Genomic DNA, 23664 nt, shown 5'->3' with positions numbered 1-23664 from the left:
CCCTACAGGACAGAGTAGAACTGTGCTATAGGGTTTCCAAGGAGCAGCTGGTGAATTTGAACTGATGACCTTTTGCTCAGCAGCTGAGCTCTTAACCACTGTGCCAGCAGGGCTCCATGTATGGATATAGTTGGTAAAATTTTATTTGTTTATTTAAATTCTCCTAAAAAGAAAAAAAATTGCTACCATTGAGTCAATTCTGACTCATGGTGACCCCATGTGTTACAAAGTAGAACTGCTTCATGATGTTTTTTTGGCTGTAATTTTACGGAAGCAGATTGCCAGGCATTTCTTCTGCAATACCACTGGATGGGTCTGAATCACCTAAAACCAAAAGCCAAACCCGTTGCTGTCAAGTCGATTCTGACTCCCAAGGACCTTAAATTGTCATAAAACATGAAAAACAGAATGATTTCCTGAATTAGAACTGCTGGGCAATGAGTAGAGATCACAATAAAGAATAATAAGCCCAAACTTCCTACAGCAACTTTAATTTTTCCTTAAAAGAGAATGCATTTTCTTACAGATCCATTAATTTAGATGAAATATGCATGTTAAGTGCCAAAACTCATACAATTCCGATCACTTCACCTGAGAATTATAGTGTGCAGAAGGATGAATCAACTTAAACCCTCGAGGTCACCTCAAAGCCTAAAGAGCCCTTGGTTTCTGAGACGGGGGAAGAATAGTTGAATTAAAATCCAGGCAAACAAATATTCATCTCCTGGTTCTTATTTATTTAACATATTGTATCAGACTGTTTGTTCAAATGTAATTATGTGGAAACAATACCTGAGAGTGTGTGGTAAAAATCTGTTCTAAGAAAAATCCTAGATGAGCTTCATTTGCTAATTTTCTAATCTACTACCTATATTTTTCTTGGTTTCTTCTGTTTTCTTTTCTTTTTGCAAATTTCCAAGGACAATCCCTAAAAATATTATTAGTCCTATTGTTCGGTTGGAGGCAAATTTATCCCAACAATCCTCAGGTCTGTGGATATCTAGAGTGGAAATCTGTAAGAAAAGAACACAATGCTTCTTTATTATCTAGGATGGCACACAATGGAAATAATTTTTCTGGCAACACAAATAAACACATTCCAGACAAGAAAAGAGCATCTCGTTATAGAATTTTAAGCAATGGGAAGTCCCTCAGTGTAGTCCAAACTGTTTCCCAGTGTAGAAAAATGTATACCTCTCACTGGATATTACCTAAGCTGTGTCCTAAAACTTCCAGTTGAAGGGTGCGTAAATGCCGTGAGAAGCTATTTCACCCTAACTATTTAGAAAACTCTTCCTTACCCTGGTTGATCTAAAATCTGCTTCTCTGCAACTCCTAGCCAGTGGGTCTAGATTTATTCTCTGGAACAACACTGTTCAACAGGAGAACAAGTCACATTTGGGCAGGACAACTCCGTACTGTGCAGGGCTGGCTGGTGCACTGAAAGACATTTAATGTCTGACCTTCACCCACTCAGTGCCTGAGAGCCGCCTCTCCAGTTTACCATGAGAACCAAAATGCCTTGTATGTTTCCAGATGCTCCCCGTACCACACAGAGAAGGGGGGGGAGGTGGGAAACCACCACTAGCGACCGAGGCGAAACATGCTCCCCGTTCCCTATGGCGGCCCTGCAAATGTATCAAAAAAAAGTCTCATGTGCCTGTCTTACTCTTTTCTAGGCTTAAGCACCCCTCATTTTCCCAGCTATCTTCTATTATATAGTCTGCAGACTTAAAATCATCATGCTTTCCTTTCTTTTCAAATACCACTGGGCTATGTCCATCATAAAATGTTGCATTAAAGGCTGGAGAGAGGACCACAAATGAAGTTTAAAATATGAAGTGAGTTCTAAATATTTCTTATAATATTTGTGATTGTTCTTATAGATTTTGCCTTCTTTTGCTGTCTAATGTTCAGGTACTTAAATGTTGCTTAAAAAACTGAAAACAAACAAAGCTGCCATCAAGCTGATTCTGACTCATGGCGACCCCACGTGCTCCAGAGAGGAACTGTCCTCCATAGGGTTTTCAAGGCTGTGACCTTTCAGAAGCAAACCATCAGGACTTTCTTCTGAGGTGCCTCTAGGTGGGTCTGAACAGCCAACTTTTCAGTTAGCAGTCAAGGGCTTAAGCATTTGCCCCACCCAAGGACTCTATCCACCATTCTCAGCAAATAATTGACAATTCTGTATCACAAGACACTAAAGCCTTCATGGAGCTGAGTTATGACTAAAAAGAGGTGCTTAGAAATTCTGAAAAGGGAAATGGTGAAATCCTGGAGAATCCCCAATTCATATCTTTTATCTTCCCCAGAAAGGAAAACAATGAAGGTGATACAGCATGTGGTTTATTTTGTGGACATCAGATTTTAGTTTCTTTCATACCATTTTGTGGAAGTCTTGACTGTACAGAATGTGACTTGCAATAACCTATATAAAACAGATGATCTAAATAGGGGTTCACTATGATCTTTTGGATTCTGTTCAATGAAAATAGTAACATGCATACAAAAATAAAGTCCATTTTCTAGCAATCTAATTAAAATTAGAGTTAGTCCATTCATTTTATAAAAGTATCAAGAATATAGATGCTCAGTATAAGCTTGCAGGGGGTGGGGAATGGGGTGCTGGGTGAATGGCCTGCATTGACAGTTTCCTGCTGTCTAGGCAGAACCCTGACATGTTAACATGTTCTTTCTGGGCTTGGTTTCTATGTCAGTGGGACCCAAAGCTATGAATAAGTACTTTGTTTACTATCACTAGAAGCTGGGATTTTTTAAAAACAGTTTTGTTCATCAGCTTGCATTTACAGTAATTCAATTCAACCAACCAACTTTGGATGCAGCTGAAATTTTCCCAGATATGCATCAGAAGTAATTCCAGGAAAACTGGAGAATATTCTTAGAAAAAAATTCAGGCTTAGATTTATATTATTTCTCTAAAATAATATGGTTAGCTTTTTTATGTGACAACCCAGGACGGGCAGAAAGGGGATGGTTTAGGGTAGTACAAGCAAAGTAGTTTTTTGTCTCAAGAAGTATCTTGCTTGATCAACACAGATGGCATTTAAGTTAAATGTTTTTCTAATTTATACTAAGAAAAAAGTGAGAGAAAAAATAAGAACAATGTCCAACCTGGTGAGTCAGATGGGCTGCTACAGCAGCCAGGGCAATGTAGTAGGGTGCGGTCTGGTCACAGTTCACTCCCACCAGGCCCAGGGCCCCCAGCATTGCCAGGCTGAAGCCGCTGAGCCACTGCTTGGTGTTTTCACGAAACCTCAGTGCTGTTGACTTGAGACCAATGAGCACATCATCTTTTTTGTCCTAATATCAGAAAGCAGTGAGACATTGTCTTTTAAAGGACATGTAGACACACCATCGGCTGTGAAAGATGACAGTAACTCAGACACACAGGTCAGTCAGTAATGAACGTGAAGGCCAAATCAAAGTTAATTTAACTGCTAAAATCATCTTCTAGTTCTATTTCTACGTGTCAATGTATTTCTTATAACGCTACAATGACCAACTACACCTGTAGTACATTAGGATCAAAACTCAACTCTGATTCCTCACAGAGGGCCTCTCTACCTCAGAGTTTTCATATCTCAATAATTTCCTATACATTTTACTTTAAATCTCATAAAATCACAGATGTAGAAAAATGCTCAATTACCCCCTAACCACACCAACTCAACATTTCACTTAAGCCCAATTTATTCCTTACCTCTCCCATCCAATCCTTTCTGCTTAAGCAGAAGTAGGTCCTGATGAAACACTCGTACCTAGCTCACCGAGTTTGTAAGCATTTGAATAGACTGTTGTAAACGTGGTCCTGTGACAGCAATGGCTACATGCTGAACTTCTCTGCACTGACCTGCAGGCAGACAGCCTATCTGAAAGGCTGTTTTAGGTTCCACAATGACTGCGACTTGAGACATAGGATATCCAAATCCAAATAATAACGATCTATGGGGTTTTTTATGGGGTTGGCGTTATCTGTTTTTCCTTTCATTCTGCAAGCTCCTTTAATGCAAACTGTGTAATTATGTGACCCACAAAAGTGTCAAAGAATGCCATTTTACTGAAGAAGCTGATCAAACTGGAATACAGTTATCCTAACCATTGGTTCCAAACCTCACTGCAATAAATACAGGCAACTCTCCTCAACTGTCAGTCCTGTTTACTTTGGGCTCACTACAGATATGGTGAACCTTTCCATGATGACACAAATACAGTGTGTGTGTGAGGGGGTAACAAAATAAATCAGCATGAAATCCAGACTGAAATATTAGAAAAACCTTAGAGTTAAGTTATGACATGTTCTTTAAATAAATGATGGAGAATAAAATACATACTAGTCATATTTTAGGAAATACTGAGAAAACCCCTTTTATGAAAAGCTCACAAATGTAAAAGGAAATTAAGAACATAAGAAGAGTAAAAAAAGATAGTTTATTTTTACTAAACTTATTTAAAAAAGCAGTATCAAAAGCTATAAATGTTTATACCCTTTAACTTAGTCATACTATTCCTGAATATTTATCCTGAACACTCACATTTATAAAGACGTTAGTGCTTAGTATACTATTATTTCTAACTGTGAAAATTCAGAAACAACTTAAATGGCCAAAATAGGCAAACTTAAACGAATAAAATACACTATGGCATATTAACTCAATGGGCTATTACACAGTCTTAAATCAACAATTATAAAGGATTAGTAAAAACATGGGAAAATGTTTATTATCTAATACTTAGTTAAAAAAAAAAATGGGGCAGCACAATTAGAGAGGCAGTGGAGTGTGGTGGCTAAAAGGACAGATTCTAGAGACTGTCTGGGTTTGAATGTCAGCTCTGCCACTCACGAGCTGTGTGACACAGATAAGTCACTTCTCTGTGCATGTTTCCTCATCTATAAAATGGGGACAATAGTGAATTCCCAACAAGTTATTATGAAGATTAAGTGTGTTTGTCAAGTATTTAAAACACTGTCTGGCATATACAAAAAAAAATTTAAATGCTTCTAAATAAAATAAAATAACTCTGTAATACATATAAACCTGAAACAAAAATATTTTGTGAAGGTGTGAATTGTTGTGAACCATTTTCTTTTCAGAAAAATACTTTCCTTCTAATTTGCTTCTTATTTTAAAGTTCTTAAACAACAACAGCTAAATGAAAGTTAAGAAAAAGATATCATTTCTTTACCTGATGGGCATAGATAGTATCATATATCAGTGTCCACATAATTCCAGAAAAATAAAGTGGCAGGCAAACAGATGGATCACAGGAGCCCTTGACAGCAGACCATCCAAGTAATGCTCCCCAGTTAAAAGTCAACCCTACAATTAGTAAAAGACAAAGATGGGATTAAGTGTAAATGCACTTTAAGGTTCCAAAGGGAAAGAAAGGGGTGTCAGCACGTGTGACGTGCTTACTACGTATAAGGCTGTGTGCGCTGTTTTCTATACATCTTCCCTCAGTAAATTCTCTCAATTCTCTGTGGTAGTTATTAGCTCCATTTTAAGGAAATAGGCCCAGAGAGGTTAATTGATGATTACAATAGCATAGCTAATAGAAGGAATAACACCTCCCTTATTTTTTTTTTTTTTATGAAGTAAATCGTGGGAGAAAGACGTGACAGTCTGCTCCCATACAGATTATTGCCTTGGAAACACAATGGGGCAGTTCTACTCTGTCCTACAGGGTTGCTATGAGTCGGAATTGACTCAATGGCAATGGGTTTGGGTTTTTTTGGATATAAAGTAAATAGGTTTAATGAGAACAACATTTATCCTAGGATGGTACTGGCACAGCCAATAAATAGTAGATTATGGGGTTAGAACTTAGATCTATCTGACTCAAAAGCCTATGTTCTGTCCATTACCACTCTCCCCGCCATGACAAGCTCCACGAACAATGAAGTATAGCTAGGAACACTTGTTTACGAGTGCATCCTGTGACAACTATAAACTAACTACATGTTGACAACTCCTCAATCTGTCTTTGCAAGCCTCATCACCTCCCTACGCTTCGGACTTAATATTGAACTGTCTGCTAGACATCTCTACCTGCTAGTCCCTCCGTTACCCCAAACTCAATGTTTCCAAATACTCCTCTCAGAAACCCTTTTTCTCCTCCTATATCACTTATGGCGCCCTGGTGGAGCTCGGCTGCTAACGAAAAGGTTGGCAGTTCAGATTCACCAGCTGCTCCTTGAAAACCCTACAGGGCAGTTCTACTCTGTCCTGTAGGGTCACTGTGAATCTGAATCGACTCGATGACAACAGGTTTGGTTTTGGAGTTATACCGCCTCGTTCTGCTCAGGGGGGTCCCCGACTGGTTGCCTCTCTTTTGTGGTTCCACTGCATGCCACAGTGTACTGCAATTACCTGTTTATCTCTTGCTTCCTTCTCTAGCTATTTAAAGATGGGGAATGTGTTTTCTTTTTATTTTCCTGGTACCTGATGCTGTTCCAGGGACAAAGTAGGAGTTCAATAAGTGTCTGAAGTAAATATAGCAGCTTTCTTAATATCATCTTGTGGGTAGGAAGTGCTCATGTTTTTTTCACCAGAAGATTCACAAGACAGTTGACAATATAACTTTTTAGAAAAAGATAAATATTTTACCACAGCTTTCCCATAAGTCAGCCTTGCACAATTTTTTCTAATGCCTTGTGGCTCCACTTTTATTTACTGCAAAAAGGGCTTAAGAACTAAGGATGGTAGAGAATAGAGAAGCCCGGGAGTAGATATGTTTGCAATAGACTTTATCTTACCTACTACTTATCTTCCTCTCTTTCTACCAACAAATATTTATTGAATACCTGTGATAGACCAAGTATTATGCCTGACACTGGGCCAAATGTAAACAATGTCTTATCTTTGAGGCATTCACAGTTTGTTGACGGGGAGACTTCAAAAAGTCTTCCACAGAGAGTTGTTTGAGCTACTGCACATACTTCAAACCCTTCTTCTCCTGCTTTAGAGTACTTCACACCCCAACCCCAAATTCTGGGGTGCTGGCACCTAAATCAATCCAGATCAACCACCTGAACAGAGTGGTAGGGTCAAGGCTGCTAATTTTGTTTTTCATGACATACCTAGATTTTAAAGAGTATGTCAGAGAATGATGATAATAATCTTAATAAATATACAAGATTTTGTGCCAATAAAACCAGCTAATCGCCCTCCTTTAAAATATGAAAATCTGTTCTTGGTTTGGAAAATTTCACAACTGACGTGACATTTTATCTCTGCCACATAATTTTAAAAATGTACAGTTTGAGAGTATCAAAGGAAATAGTTATCTCAAGCTCACCCAAGAATAGTTGAGGCCAGTACGTAATTCTTTTCATTAGCGGGTAGGTGATGACAAGAAGTAGGGATGCTGCTCCCAGAGCTATGCTAAAATCCGAAAAAACCATTCAAAACATTAATGTCAAGAAGAGAAGAGAAGAGGGAGGGAAGTTAGAGCACTGGAAATTTAACTATCAACACAATTAAAGAAGATGTTGACACATTATGAAAATTGTAACTAATGTCACAATTTATGTAAAAACTGTCAAATAGGAACCCATCCTGCTGTGTAAACTTTCATCAAAAACACAATATAAAGAAAAAAAGATTAATGTCACCATCTCTTAGAATCATTCAATACTTGAAGACAACAAATATAATGATACTAACTGGAAAACGACATTTTTTTATCTTTAATTATATTTTTTGTTATGTAAAATTCTCTTCCTAGACTTTGACTTTTCCTATTATAAGAGATCAGAAAATATTTTCAGTGTTACAACACAACCAAACAAAATAATAATAGCTAAAACATAGAGTCAGTGCTTTCATTTGTTAGGCACTGTTCTAAGTACTTTGCACATATATTAACTCATTTTAATCTTCACAACAAACCAAAGAGGTGGGTAGTTTTATTCTCCTCACTTTACCGAGGAGGAAAATAAAGAGCAAAGAAAGTAAGTAATTTGCCCGTTGTCACATAGCTAGTCAGTAGCACAGCCAGGACTCAAACCTAAGGCAGCCTGACTCCAGAGTCTATCCTATTAACACTGTATGCTACTGCCTCTCTAAATCATGTTTTCAAACATTAAGGCATCCAGTAAACTGAGGAGTCTTACCAGAGAATTAGAATCAATTTGTTGCTAGCTGCTGTTGGGTCGATCCCCAGCTCATGGCAACCCCATGCACAACTAAACGAAATGCTGCCTGGTCCTGTATCACCCTCATGATCAGCTGCTGATCTGTAAGATTTATGCCAGTTGCTTCTCTGAAGTAGATTACCAGGCCTTATATCCTAGTCCATCTTAGTCTGGAAGCTCATAGCAACAGGCAAGCTTCTATAGACAGACAGGTGGTGGCTACACATGAGGCACACTGGCCAGGAATCGAACCAGGTCTCCCACACGGAAAGGGAGACATCTACCACAGAGTCTTCAATGCCTCCTGGCAACAAGATTGTTGTTGTGTGCCATCGAGTCAATCCTGACTCATAGGGACCCTACAGTACACAGTAGAACTGCCCATGGGGTTTCCAAGGCTGTAATCCTTTATAGGAGTAAATCGCCAAGCCTTTTCTCCCACAGAGCTGGTGGGTTCGAACCACTGACCTTTCGGTTAGCAGCTGAGCACTTAACCGTTGCACCACCAGGGCTCCTGACATCAAGACGCCCCTCCCTATATGCATGACTGGGTGTTATTTTTCTAGAAAAAGATGAGGTCACAAAAAACCCAAAAAAACCAAACCCAGGGCCATCAAGTGGATTCTGACGCATAGCAACCCTATAGGACAGAGTAGAACTGCCCCATAGAGTTTCCAAGGAGCGCCTGGCGGATTCAAACTGCTGACCCTTTGGTTAGCAGCTATAGCACTTAACCACTATGCCACCAGGGTTTCCTGAGGTCACAAAGCACCTGTGAAAAAATGATAAATAAGATGTTCGTAGGTACTTCAAAGCTCATCTGAGATCACCTTCCAGAAATCACCTTCCAACGTGTTTTTGTGTCACTGATGCTGTCGGGATAAGGCAAGCAACTGGGTCTCATCTGCAGAAACCACTACCCCCTTGTTTTGGTCTGTTTCTTTCTCACCAAAGCACTTTGTAAACAGCTATCTGCTGCATAAATGTTTAATTTTGACTCTGTTGTTGAAATGTAAGAATTAGTCCTCCCATTTTTTTCTTCTGTCATTGATTAGTAGCATGACCCTGAGAAAGACATAATTCCTTTTTGCAAAATGAGATACAATCACTTTTCCTTCTATCTACTTCAGAAATACTGTCAGCATACATAAAATTATACATATACACGTAGGTACACACACAAACACCTTCTGTATCTACTTAGAAAACCCGTGAAAGAGCTCTTTGTCTCTTAGGGACCATCTAGGGCAGACACTGAAGATGGTTCAGAATAAATTAAATTCTGATCTCTTAACTCCTTCGGTTGAGAGCATTCTCGAAGCAGATTTTGCAATGTGTGTTAACTTATTCACACTTGCTAGCTTATAGATACTCAATATGTAGCCAACAAAGAACTTTGTGATAAAGATATTTCAATTTTATTTTATTCCTATTTCCTCCAATTCAAAGGAAAGATTTTTTTTTTTACATGATTATGAAAAATACATTTAACATACCTGTAGTAATTCAGACTGAGAAGAACACCCAGGGCCAAGGTCAGCTGTCCCCCGAGAAAAACAAAGGACTGAAAAGTTGAAATGTCTCCAGCAGCTATTGGGCGATTTGCTGTCCTTGTAACCTTAACACATAAAAAACAGATACCTGAGTCTCATATAATGACTCAATCATTATTTAAACATTTACATCAAGAGACTGGCCCACGGTAGGCACCAAGGATGCAAATACGAATAAAGGTTGAAATCAACATTTGAAGTACTGCCAAGGATAAAAATTTCAGATTTAAAATAGCTTTGAAAAATTCCAAATTCCTATCATTCCCCTTTCTTTTCATCTCCAATCCCCATCTCCAAACAAACAAAACAAAGCTTCCTTATGGAGCTATCTGGCCACTCGGCTTAGCAAGTATATATTCAATTTCCAGAGGAAGATGAGACCACAATAATGGGAATTCTCAGGAAACATGGGAGGAGGAAATTGCAGTGGATGTTGGACAAGGCTGGTATCACATGAACGTTTTGAGCAGATGGGAAGAATGAAAGAAGCGACAGACAACCTGGGTCTGTAAGTGGGGGCGTTTTTGCCAGGCTATTTTGGAATGGGTCTGTAACCTTAAATTGATTCAAATCTGCACTCAAATGCAAAGGGCAAACTCATTGTAAGAATGTAAATGGAGCTGCTATGCGGACAAATAATATACACTAACTGTCCTTTTCCTTCAGCTGAAGATAAAATATGAATATCTCAAACTCAAAGAACAGAACCAAAAATTTCAACATTGTTACAAGTCCCTGAGTAGTGCATACGGTTAAGCACTCAACTGCTAACTGAAAGGTAGGTGATCTGAACCTGCCCAAAGGTACCTCTGAAGAAAGGTATGGCAAGCTACTTCTGAAAAGTCACAGCCTTATGAACCCTAGGGATCACTTTTCTACTCTGCACATGTGCGGCTGCCATAAGCCAGGATCAACGGGACGGCAATAGGTTTTTTTGTTTGTTTCTTTTAAGTTAAGATCCAGGATCTGGGATGAGAGAGTCCAGCATTTGAATTTAACTCCACTATCGGCTGTGTGAATCTGGGCAAAATACTTAAGCTCTCTCAGCATTAAGTTACTTACCAGTTAAAGAAAAGAGCGAGAGAGTAACAGCGCCTACATTGTAGGGTAAACGCAGTGTCTGAGGCATATAAGTATGTAGCAGATGTTATCTATTAATTTAACAAATTTTTGTACGATTTATATCAGGGGTCAGTGGGCCAAATCTAGCCTGCTGCCTGTTTTTGTATAGCCCATGAGCGAAGAATTGTTTTTACATTTTTAAACGCCTAAAAATAGATTTTAAAAGAGTAATGTATTGTGACACATACAAATAATATGAAACTCAAACTTTGTTGTCTGTAAATAAATTTTATTGAAACACAACCATGTCCATTTGTTTACACATTATCTATGGCTGCTTCTCATACAGCAGAGACCACATTGCTCAGAAAGACTAAAATATTTAATATGTGATCCCTTTTGGCACAGTGGTTAAGAGCTACAGCTGCTAACCAAAAGGTCAGCAGTTTGAATCCACCAGCCACTCCTTGGAAATCCTATGGGGCAGTTCTGCTCTGTGATATAAGGTCACTGTGAGCTGAAATCGACTCGCTGCTAACAAGTCTTAGTCTGCTCTGATTTATATCATGTGCAGTAAGACAATTTGTCAAAAACTGCAAGTAATGACTCATATCCTGGTTAAAGTGCCAGAAGGGGATCTTTTCCCCCTAATCTGATTCCTTTAGTTTCGAACTGGAAATAACATTTATGTTCTTTTATTTATTCCAGGATATTGTCATTATTCCAGCTAGTATTTATTGAGTGTTTACAATGTGCCACTATACTAAGAGCTGTACACGTATCACATTGTTGAATCTTCATAACCACCCTGTCTGTCAACCATTCAGAAGTTCTTGGCATGTCCAACTTTTGTGAAATTTAGGTACCAAGAGGCTCAGTAACTTTCTAAGGTCACAGATGTTAAGTGGTAGCAGTCAGTCCAGCCCCACCAACCACACTAACCAAAAAATTACACTACCCATGCAGTACAATGATAATTACATAGCTAAATTTGAAAGCCGAAGATAAACAAGTCAAGGCTAAAAATGATGTAACACGACGATAAAAATACATTCCATGAAACCAGAATGCTCACAGCTGGTAAAACCAAATCATCCACACCTATGTGTTGATAATTGTAATGTTGTAGACATAACGCTATTAGTTAATCACATGGCTAGTAGATCATATGCAACATCAATAAAACCCTCAACCCAATACCCTAATAGCAATCTACTTGTCATTTAATGTACTGGCAATCTATTTATCATATGTGTTAAGTAAAGCCCTGAGCCATAATCATGTCCTAAATGATATTTGGCCACTTCAATAGCTATAGAACATTCATTTAGTGCTTTTTGTATGTCAACAAAGAATCTGAACCCTACTAATCAGGAAAAAGCTGTATGAGGGAGGTATATGATATCTGTTTCCTTTTACCACAGGAGAAGAGAATAACTTAAGGGGGAACTAAAATTGTCACACTTTGTTAATTAAAAAAAGAAGAAATTGGTTGCGTTGAATATATTGTATTCACATAATACTGGTCTATTTAAGATGCGTAATTAGTTTTTTTTTAATTAAAGTTTTTAATTTGAGATAATTAAAGATTTACACACAGCTTTAAGAAATAATACAGAGAGGTCATGTATGCTTTATCCAGTTTCCCTCAACGGTAACATCTTGCAAAGTTATAGTGCATTATCACGTTGATAGTCAAGATACAGAGCATTTGCACCACAGCAGGGATTGTTCATGTCCTTTTACAGCCATATCCACTGACCTCTTGGCTCCATGCCCTCCTTAACTCCTGGCAACTAATCTGTTCTCTATTTCTCTAATTTTGTCATTTCAAGAACGCTGTAGAAATGGAATCATATGGTATGCAATCTGTTCAGATTGGCTTTTTTCTCTCAGTATAGCACTCGAGGTTGTCAGGTTGTTTTGTGTATCAATAGTTCGTTCCTTTTTATTGCCGAGTAGTTTTCCACGGATGCACCATACTTTAACCGTTCCCCCATTGAAAAGACATCTCGATTGTTTCCAGTTTGGGGCTATTACAAACAAAGCTGCTGTAAGGATTTGTGTACAGGTTTTTGTGTGAACACAAGTTTTAATTTCTCCAGGATAAATGCCCAGGAATACAATTGCTGGGTCTTATGGTAGTCGGAAACCCTGGTGGCGCAGTGGTTAAGAGCTACGGCTGCTAACCAAAAGGTCTGCAGTTTGAATCCACCAGGCGCTCCTTGGAAACTCTATGGGGCAGTTCTACTCTATCCTATAGGGTCGCTATGAGTCAGAATCGACTCGATGGCAACAAGTTATGGTAGCTGCCAAAACTGCCAAAACTGCCAAACTGTTTTACAGTGCGCTTGTACCACTTCACAGTCTCAAGAACAAGGTATGAGTGACTCAAGTTTCTCTGCATTCTTGCCAGCACTGTGTTATCACTATTTATTTTAGCCATTCTGATAAGCGTGTGATAACATCGCATTGTGGTTTTAATTTGCACTTCCCTTTTTTTTTTTTTAAAGGCTACAGATGTCAAACATCTTCCATGTGCTTATTTGCTTATATCCTGTTTAGTGAAATGTCTCTTCGTGTCTTTCAGCCATCTTCTTTTTTTTACCGTACAGATTGAAAGTTCTTTGCATATTCCAGATACTAGTCCTTTGTTGAATATGGTTTGCAAATATTTTCTCCTAATCTGTAGCTTGCCTTTTTATCCTCCTCCATGGTCTTTCACAAACGTTTTACTTTTGATGAAGTCCAATATCAGTCTTTCCCTTTTCCTGATGTGTTTTTGGTGTCAAACCTAAGAATTTTTTGCCCAGTTCTATATCCCAAAGATTTTTCCTTTTTTTTTCCTAAAAGTTTTAACAGTTCTAAGTTTTACATTTAAGTTCATGACCCATCTTGAGTTAATTCTTATGAGGTGTTAAGACTTAAGTTGTGGTCCTTCATTGTTTTGGTCTATAGATATCCACTTGTTCTAGCACCATTTGTTGAAAAGGCTAAAGGCTATCTATCTCTTCTCCACTGAATTGAATTCGTACCTTTGACAAAAACCAGTTCAGCACATTTTTGAGTTATTTCTGGGTTTTCTATTCTGTTCCCGATACATATGTCTACCTCCACGAACACCCCCCAGTCTTGATTACTGTAGCTATATAACAGAACTTGGTATCAGATGGATTCCTCCCACTTTAATGTCCTTTTTCAAAACTGTTTTAGCTATTATATATAAATTTCAGAATACTCTTATCCACAAGACATCTTGCTGGGATTTTGACAGGAATTGCATTAAATCTGTGTATCAATTTTTACTATGTTGAGTCTTCCAATCCTTGAACCTGGTATGTTTATTCACTTATTAAACTTTTCATTTCTTTCATTAGTGTTCTTTAGTTTTCAGCACATAAGTCCTGTATGTTTTGTTAGATTTATACCTAAGTATTTAAGTTTTTGAGTAACTGCAAATGGTATTGTATATTTAATTTTGATGGCCACATGTTCATCACTAAAATACAGGAAGACAATTTATTTTTTGCATGTTTATCTTGTATTCTGCAACCTTGATGAACTCATTTATCAGTTTCAATAGGTTTTTTTTGTAGATTTCTTGGGATTTTCTACATAGACAATCAAGTCACCTGCAAATAGGAACAGTTTTATTTTTTCTTTTTCAATCTCTATGCTTTTTATTTCTTCTTTTTTTGGATGACTGCACTGGCTAGAACTTCCCGCACTACGTTGACTGAGAGTGGTGAAAGCAAACACCCTTGCAATCTTAGGAAGAAAGCATTCGGTCTTTTACTTTTAAGTACAATGTTAGCTGTAAGTTTTTTGTACATGTTCTTCATCAAGTTGAGGAAGTTCCCTTCTATTCCTACGTTTCTGGAAATTTTTATCATGAATGGGTGTTGAATTTTGCCAAAATTTTTTTTTTTACACTGATAGTTATGACCATGTAATTTTTCAGATTGGATAATTTATGGTTCTATCTCCCAGTTCACTGATTGTTTATTCGGTCCCCTCCATTCTGCTGCTGAGCCCATCCACTCAGTATTTTATTGTGGTTACTGTATTTTTCAGTTCTAAAACTTCATTTGGTTCTTTAGATTTTCTACTTCTTTGCTGGGACCTGATATTTTTTCATGTTTCTACTATGTCCATAATTACATATTTATGACAGCTGCCTTAAAATCTTTGTCAGGTAACTCCTAAGATCTCTGTCATCTCAGCATTTGCATCTATTAACTGTCTTTTTCATTCAAGTTGAGATTTTCCTGGTTTTTGGTGTGAGAGGTTATTCTGGTTGAAACCTGAACATTCTGGGTACTATGCCATGAGATTCTGGATGCTATTTAAACCTTTTGTTTACCTGGCTTTTCTTGACCAGCAAGGAAAAGGAGGAGCACCACTTCGTTACTACCAGGTGGTGTAGAAGTCCAAGTTCCCCACCTGGCTCCCTGTGACAACTGCCTCAGTTGAGGGGTTCTCCATTTCTGCTCATCAGGGCTGGGAGTTCTGGCTCCCCAATAGGTCTCCACTGATACCTCCCTGGTAGGCAGGGATACAGTGCTACTTTAGTACTTCCTATGCAGCTTCCACTGACACCATGGGGTGCATGGGGCCCTGTTACTGCTGGTGGCAGTCCTGACTCCTCACCAGGCCTCCTCTCATCATTCCAGTGGGGAGTGAGAGACAAGCCCAGTTACTGCCAGGTGAGTGTGGAAGGCCAAGCTCCTCATGTGGTCTCTACTGACACTGCAGAAAATGAGCAATTCCCTACTGCCAGGCGGGGATAAAAGTCATGGCTCCTGACTCAGCCTTCTCTGGTATCACCCCAGCGAGGTTGGACTGCCTTGTTATAGTCAGACAAAGGTGGAAATCTAGGCTCCCACTTGGCCTCTGTAAGTATGGGTGAGGTCAGAGTTTTTTTCTGTGGTATCTGGCAGCTGCCAAGCACAGTATATTTTATCTCATAGCCATGCCTCTGTATCTGCTATTCCCTTTGCCTAGAATGACCAGCACCCTCCAGTCCACTCATTTTTTGTCATCTTATTCTCACACAGTTCAAAAGGTGTCCTCTTCTGGGAAGTTCTCTCTCAGCCCCTCCCTTAGGCTGAGGTAGGCAGTCTTCAGTAACTGCTCACAGCCCCTTCAGGATACCATTCCCATGGTACTGCCACCGTATTATAATTCTAAACTGTGGATGAGGGATACGTTTAACCCATTCAATCCTAGAACCTGTCACTGTGTCTCACACATAGCAAGTACTCAATAAATGTTTTTTGAATTAAAAAATGTATTAATGTGGCACTTCTATAAGCTGAAGCCCTGATGGGGCAATGGTTAAGAGCTACGGGTGCTAACCAAAAGGTTGGCAGTTTGAATCCACTAGCCACTCCTTGGAAGCCCTACAGGGCAGTTCTACTCTGCCCTATAGGGTCACTATGAGTCAGAGTGGACTCAACAGCAACAGGTTTTGGGTTGGTTCTATAAACTAAAAATTACTGCAGGTGACCTTGTTTAAAGAAATTTCAGACTTACATGGAAGGCAAACCGGGGGTGATTATTCACTTGTTATAAGAGTCCAGTATGGATTTCTTTTAAATGGAAAGTTCACTTGATTATTTACTCAAGAATTTCATGATCTTGTATTTGTTATGACACCAGTACTAGGATAAAAGGCAAAGGAGATGGTCTCTTCCCTTGAAAAATAGCTATCTGGGAGGGACTGTTATGGAATGAATTGTGTCCCCCCCCACCCCCCAAAATATGTATCAACTCTGGTAGGCCATGATTTCCAATATTGTGTAGTTGGTCACCATTTTGTAATTTGATGTGATTATCCCATGTGTTGTAAATCTTAACCTCTATGATGTTATGAGGCAAGATTAGAGACAGTTATGTTAATGAGGCAGGACTCAATCTATAGGATTAGGTTGTATCTTGAGTCAATCCTTTTTGAGATATAAAAGGGAATATTGACCAGAGAGGAGAGGAACTACAAATCACCAAGAAAGAAGCACCAGGAGAGGTCGGCATCCTTTAGACTTGGGATTCCTATGCTGAGAAGGGGGGAAGGTTGGTGACAAGGATCTTCTCCCAAAACCAATATAGAGAATACCTTCTCCTGGAGCTGGAATCCTGAATTTAGACTTCTGGCCTCCTAGACTGTGAGAGAATAAACTTCTGTTTGTTAAAGCCATCCGCTTGTGGTATTTCTGTTGCAGTACTAAATAACTAAGACAGGAACAAAGGAATAATTTTATACATGTATTAGAAAATGCTAGGGTAGTAATCTAGAGGAATACAATGCATCAAATTGTTCACTGAAGTTTATTTTTTTAAAGGTTTGGAGGAAGGGATAAGAGGGACTTTCATTTTCTATTTTTCACATGTCCGCACTGTCTGAATTTTTCAAAATAAGCTGTATAATTTTTCTAAGGAGAAAAAAAGAATAAAATTATGTATTTAAAAGAAACAATTATACCAAATTCTGATAAGGCTGTCTTGGTTCATTTAAATTAAGAGTGGGTTTACAGAAGAGTTATGACTCCAAAATATATCTCAAAGGACCAGGTGGGAGCTCTTTTGGACACTCAAAGGTTCAGGATGGATTTTTCAGCTTCACTCCTAAGGTCCTTACCCCTGGCCCTCCAAATCCTTAATTCACTTAGTAAAAAGCAAGTATACATTTTGCCCCACAGCTGCTCTTGTGCTGAGAAAGCAGGTATGTTGCACTTCGCAAGGCCAGCTATTCAACTGTTACCGGCATTTCTTATGTTGGACTTCAGTGAGGACACTCAATGATCTTGTTGCTTTATCTAGTATCTAAAAGTGATGCCACCATGTCACTCTGCAGAATTAGAGGCGCCCCTGTTTCTTTCCAAGAAGAAACTACCTTTTTATCGTACTCGTGGTCCCACATGTCATTTATAGTACAGCCTGCTCCACGCATCAGAACAGCTCCAGTGCCAAAGAGGGACAGCATATACCAGTCTGGAAAACAACCCGGTTCAGCTGCCAAACTGATGCTCCAGGTACATGGCAGATACAGCAGCCAGGTTCCTAAGCAAAAATAAAAAGACCAAAAAGGTACAAATTCAAGTTATTGTTTTCTTCTGTTTAAAATACCACATCCCAAAAAAGTAAAGAACACTACTAGCCAAGTCAAAAAACACATGACAAGCTGAGAAAATAAATTTGCAGCTCATATCACAAAGGGCTATTCTTCCTAATAAGTAAAGAGAGCTCCTAGAAATTGAGATGATGAAATCAATGATCCGATAAAAAACATACACAGGAAGTACCCAAAAAATAAAGAACAAGTAGCTCTTATATATATACAAAAAGGTATTTAACGTCAAGAAATATGCATTAAAACTACACTGAGATAATATTTCGTACCTATCAGACTGGCAAAACCCGAAGGTCTCAGGACACACCCTGGGGACTTGAGCAGTCTCCTGTATTTCTCATGGGGTTGCAAAATGGTCCAGCTCTCACGCAGGATGATTTGGAAATTTTTACCCAAATTACATTACACATACTTGTTGACTCAGCAATTCTTCTCTTAGAATTCACTTAATAATAATAATATATGCATATTTATGCCATTTTACTAGTAAAAGATTAGGAACATTCTAAATGGACAATAGGGATGACTAAATAAATTACTGTACATCAATGCAGGGGGTTATAATATAGCCATTAAAAAAATAGGTAACTCTTTAAGTACATATACTGATTTGGAGTAAACTGCAAGTTACACTGTTAAACGAAAAAAATTATAAAACAGCCTTATAACAGCTACCATTTGTGTTGCGAACGTATATGTATATATTACAAATATACACATTTAAACGTCATAGATCATGTCAGAAAGGGCAACACAATCATCCATAAAAGCAGTGAAACAAAAATTACCCTGCCAATGTTGTGGAAAGGGTGCCACCTGCTGAAACTTCCTGAAATAACGGAGGTCGACAGCTCATTTAAAAGAAGTTGCAGTCCTTTCTGAACAATGAAACCTACTGTGGTTATGAAGGTAGTAACAAAATCCAACTTCAATGAACATAAAACAATGAACATAAAATTACCCAACAAAGAGAGAAATTAAATACAGAAAAATCAAACTTCAAATTCTATTCCTGTCAATTTATTGTTCCTGGCATATGGCAGGAGCTTAAAAAATGCTTGCTGACTGAACTGTAACATAGTACTATTAATTGCTGGTTTGAAAAATCCTGCAATTATCACCTTATTTAATATCGAATAATGCAGGCTGGTATCTTTTTAACATACATAAGTATTCACACAATATTCTCCAATCCCCACTTCTGAAGTAATAATGGTTAACATTTTTTAAAATTTATTCTATGCCAAGCACCGTTCTAAGCATTTAAAACATATTAACCAACTTTTGACAACCCAAAGAAATCAGTATAATTAGTATCTTCACTTTATAGATGAGAAACGAAGGCCTAGAGAGCTGAAGTAACTTAACCAAGGACCCTCAACTGGGTAGTGAAAATTCAAGCCCAAGAGGTCTGGCTCCAGCTTTATTCATAACTCCTCTGTAGCCTCTGGTTATGTAGTAAGGTCCCTGGGTGGTGCAAATGCTCGAGTATTAATCTAAAGGTTAGTGGTTCAAACCCACTTAGGGGTACCACGGAAGAAAGGCCTGGTGATCTGCTTCCATAAAGATTATAGCTAAGAAAACCATACAGAGCAACCCTACTCTGTAACACATGGTGTCGCCGTGAGTTGGAACTGACTTAATGGTAATGGATTTACAGGTTATGTGGTGGGGTGGCCTAGTCCCTACAGTAGAAGCCAGAGGTTTAATTGTGGAACTGGAAATAATGGCAGCTGTTGATCTGTCTTGAATTCCTGTAAACCTACACTGCAGCTTTTTGATGCAGACTCCAAGAAAAGAACTATAGCCAGGCTTCAGATTAGAACTGGCATACAAACTTGTGTCCACCAAACTATATCTGGCCCCAATGATGGTGTGACTGTGCCTATCAATTAACTTGGCAATTAAATAGCAATTGTTCTAACTGTTAGTGCTCTGATCCCAAATAGGCAGTGCATTGACCTAGAACACCAAAAACAAGACCTAATTTGGGGGTATTCATTGGGCAAAAGTGGAGTGAATGTATTTAGGCGTTTAAATGTATTTCCATGCACAGGAATGGCAAATGTAATTATCTAAATTAGCTGGAGTTCAGATTCAACCCCTTCCTCCCCACCATCCATTCTTCTTGAGTACAGCTCTTATCCAGCCTAAACTGGTTGCCATCCAGTGGATTTCGACTAATAACAACCCAATAGGACACAGCAGAACTGCCCCATGTTTCTGAAGAATGGCTGGTGGATTCGAATTACCAACTTTTTGGTTAAGAGTGGAGCACTTGACCACTACGCCACCAGGGCCCCTTACCCAGCCTAGTCTCCCATTATTTTTCACACACACCTGGTCTTTTGGATCAGGCTCATATCTAACATGCCACTCTTGGGATTCAGCAAAGATACTGCCGCCACCAGGAAGGTCTCTCCCCTTCTCTAACCAGCCTCTGGAGTACAATTTTTTTTGGAAACTTTCCCAGCAAGGAGGATCAACAGTAATTTCTTTTTCCTGCAGTGCTTAGTCTGTACCTCTCATATTTGATTCTATGCTTTCCTAGCTCACCAAACTGTCTTTTTCCAACTAGCCTGGGAGTTCCTTGAAAGCAAGACATTTCCCTAGCTCTTTCCAACCCCAAGCCTAAGGGATATGGTAGGCATTTATTTGGAATCTCTAGATAGAATGATGGAAACCCTGGTGGAGTAGTGGTTAAGTGTTACGGCTGCTAACCAAAAGGTCGGCAGTTCAAATCCGCCAGGCGCTCCTTGGAAACTCTGTGAGGCAGTTCTACTCTGTCCTACAAGGTCACTATGAGTCGGAATCGACTGCACGGCAGTGGGTTTGGTTTTGTTTTTTTAGATAGAATGAATGGTAAAGCACTGACTACTAACTGAAAGGTTGGCGGTTTGAACCCACCCAGAGAAGCCTTGGAAGACAAGCCTAGCAATCTACTTCCAAAAGGTCACAGCCTCGAAAACCCTACACAGCAGTTCTACTCTGCACACATGGGATCTCCGTGAGTTGGACTCAACTGCAACCAACAACTAACAACAGGAATTTATTAATACATTTAATACTAATCCTAGCCACTGTTCTAGGCATGAAGGTTAAAAAAAAAAAAAAAGTCCCATCGACGTGGAGCTTCCATTGTATTGGAGGCGTCAATCAACTAATAAATGTGTAAGGTTAGTTATGGTGAATACCATGAAAAAAACGGCGAACAACAGGATAGTGCGGTGGTATGTTATTTTAGAAATCCTCCCTTAGCAGGCGACAGTGAGCTGATGGGTAATCCATAAGCATCATACCTGATGCATTCTAATGAATTAAATCTCTGGGTTAGAGTAATCCAGGTAATAGAGTTTGGACTCAGCATTAAAACACTGGGTTCTTTTGGTCTGGCTCTGCCGAAGAGCCTCAGCTTTCACATCGTCTTAATTATTTGCTTTGGGGGCTCTATGGGAGAGTGGTGAGGATCAAATATCATCATGAATGTGCAAGTGCTTAAATACTGTAAATCCCTGCAAGTAAAGAAAATGAAATGTCCACCTCGATCCACCATTTATACAAGGATTTGCGGAACGAGTGAATTTACTCCCCTCCTCGAAGGCTCTGGAAACTCTGCTGGGGTGGTTAAGAGCTAAGGCTGCTAACCAAAAGCTCAGCAGTTCGAATCCACCAGGCGCTACTTGGAAACCGTATGGGGCAGCTATGAGCCGGAATCTACTGGCGGCAACAGGTTTGGTTTTGGTTTTCGGAGGTTCTGCATCCCGAGAGGCTTGAGAGCTGGCGGTCCCCTCCGAGATCGTCCCGTCCCCGGTTTCCCGGGGTGCTGCGCCCGAGGTATGTGAGCCCGGACTTTCCGGCTCTTGGATTTTTATCACGTCGGGGCCGGCCACCTCCGACAGCTCCGCGGGGCCTGCTCCGGGGCTGCGGCCCGCTGACCCCTTGGTCGCCGTCGCCGGCACCGCGCGCCCGCCCGCCCGCACTCACCAATGGGCTTGTCCAACCGCATAAGGCGCAAGTAGGGCTGGAGAGGGCGGGGCGCCGAGGCCACGACCGCCGCCGCCGACAGGCTGAGCGGGCGCCCGCGCAGCCCGGGGGGGGCGGTGGGCCACCAGTCTCCAGTGGGAGGCGCGCCAGCCGCGCGCACCAGGGCCAGGGAGCGGCCTCCCGAGCCCCGCGGCCAAGGCCGCGTCAGGGCCCGCAAGCCCCGTGTGAGCCCCGCGCCCCGGCAAACCAGCATGGCGCTCGCGGGGGCGTGGTCCGGGATGACGTCATGGCGGGGAGGCATGCGCAGTGCCGTCTGCGGCAGTGCGTACGGGGCCTCCCTGAGCGGGCCGTGGCGTAATGTGAGCTTTTTGAGGCTTGTATTGGTCACCTTGCCCCGAGAGGCTCCACGGGATCCTTAGCGTAAAAAACAAAACAAAACAAAACCTATTTGCTTTCTCAACAAATGGAAAAAGTGTTTACTTACACGGAACAGGTGTACCAGGAGAGGGAACCCACTGAACCCCAAAATACAATTTGCATACGGGTGTTTCCTTTTTAAAACTAAAAAAGCACCAAGAGACCAAATCTCAGAATATGAAATAAAACCGTATTCAGGGTTAAGGAACATTCATTACACAAGTAAAAACCTTAGATTTGACAATTAAAGGGGCTTGTATAATTTTGAGCGCGTGTGTGATGCTAAACGCCTGAGCTACAACTGGTCGGAGCTCTTGTTCAGCCAACGCTTGTATAGATAGCACTGTGCACCAGGCGCTGTTCAAGTCTGTTAACGTGTATTACCCTATTCAGCTCCTTTCTGCGTGACCCTGGGCAAGTCACTCCTCTGGATCTTAGTATCCTGGGGAATTCGATCAGCCTTTAAGCTCCTTTCCTTAAAGCCTCTACAGTGATCATGAGATATCTTGCCTGTCTCAAGTACATCGACTACGCGGCACCTTCAGGTGTAAAGGGAGGGGGCGCCCCAGCCTTTCCCGTGCCTGGAAACCAAAGAGCAGATGGTAATCTGGGAGACACTCCTAAAAAGACTGGAGATGATTTAGACCTGCCCAAAACCCTGAAACAATGTATTATCGGTTAACTTTTTTTTATTGCAATATAACAAACCAAAAACCAAACCTGTTGCCGTAGGGTCACATTCCAACTCATAGCGACCCGTATAACAGGGTAGAACTGCCCCATAGAGTTTCCAAGGAGCAGCTGCTGGATTTGCATTGCTGGACTTTCGGTTAGCCAAACTTCTGTGGCTTCGTGTGTTGACAGGGCAGGTTTTTTGGCTCATTTTGCCTGGCCTTTCTCATGTGACTGCTCCGCTGGGAGGTCCAAGATGGCGTCACTCACATGTCTGGTGGTTAGCTGGGGCCATCCCCAGATTCATATTCCAAAAGTACAACTTGTGAACTTGTTATTCTGCTGGTCAGCTGACCTCAGTGGCACATTGTTTCCTCCTTGTAGTTGTTAGTTGCGGTGGACTCGGAGGGAGTAGTCAATAAGCAAGGTACTCACGAGTTTGCTTGTGCTTATTTACTAACCTGTGGTGCACAATTTCACCATGTCAAGGATGTAGTGAAACCCATGTGAAATTGTGCACTACAGATTAGTAAGTAAACACAAGTAAGCCTTTGCATATCCTGCCCTCTGATTAATTTGCCCCAGAGTGGAGTCCATTTCCTCTCATGGCGACCCCACCTGTGCAAAGTAGGACTACACTCCTTAGGGTTTTCAAGGCTGTGGCCTTTCGAAAGCAGATTGCCAGTCCTGTC

At 40.3% G+C, this 23664-nt stretch overlaps 2 protein-coding genes across 2 annotated transcripts in view; both read right to left on the bottom strand.

Moving 5' to 3' along the window:
- Window positions 1-23664, bottom strand: part of HELQ (helicase, POLQ like) — a 508107-nt gene that overhangs the window by 270289 nt on the left and 214154 nt on the right. The window lies entirely within an intron of this gene.
- COQ2 (coenzyme Q2, polyprenyltransferase) lies at window positions 717-22155 on the bottom strand. The gene is made up of 7 exons (XM_049885880.1): window positions 21884-22155; window positions 17663-17829; window positions 9652-9773; window positions 7318-7403; window positions 5206-5339; window positions 3133-3321; window positions 717-1013 (listed from the first exon to the last, which is right to left on the bottom strand). The coding sequence occupies exons 1-7, from the start codon at window positions 22134-22136 to the stop codon at window positions 849-851; spliced, it is 1116 nt and encodes a 371-aa protein (XP_049741837.1). The 5' UTR covers window positions 22137-22155; the 3' UTR covers window positions 717-848.

The sequence above is a fragment of the Elephas maximus genome, chromosome 5 (genome assembly GCF_024166365.1).
Source record: "Elephas maximus indicus isolate mEleMax1 chromosome 5, mEleMax1 primary haplotype, whole genome shotgun sequence".
NCBI classification, from domain to species: domain Eukaryota; kingdom Metazoa; phylum Chordata; class Mammalia; order Proboscidea; family Elephantidae; genus Elephas; species Elephas maximus.
Note: the sequence above shows the minus strand (reverse complement) of the source record. Positions and strands in the feature narration are given on the sequence as shown.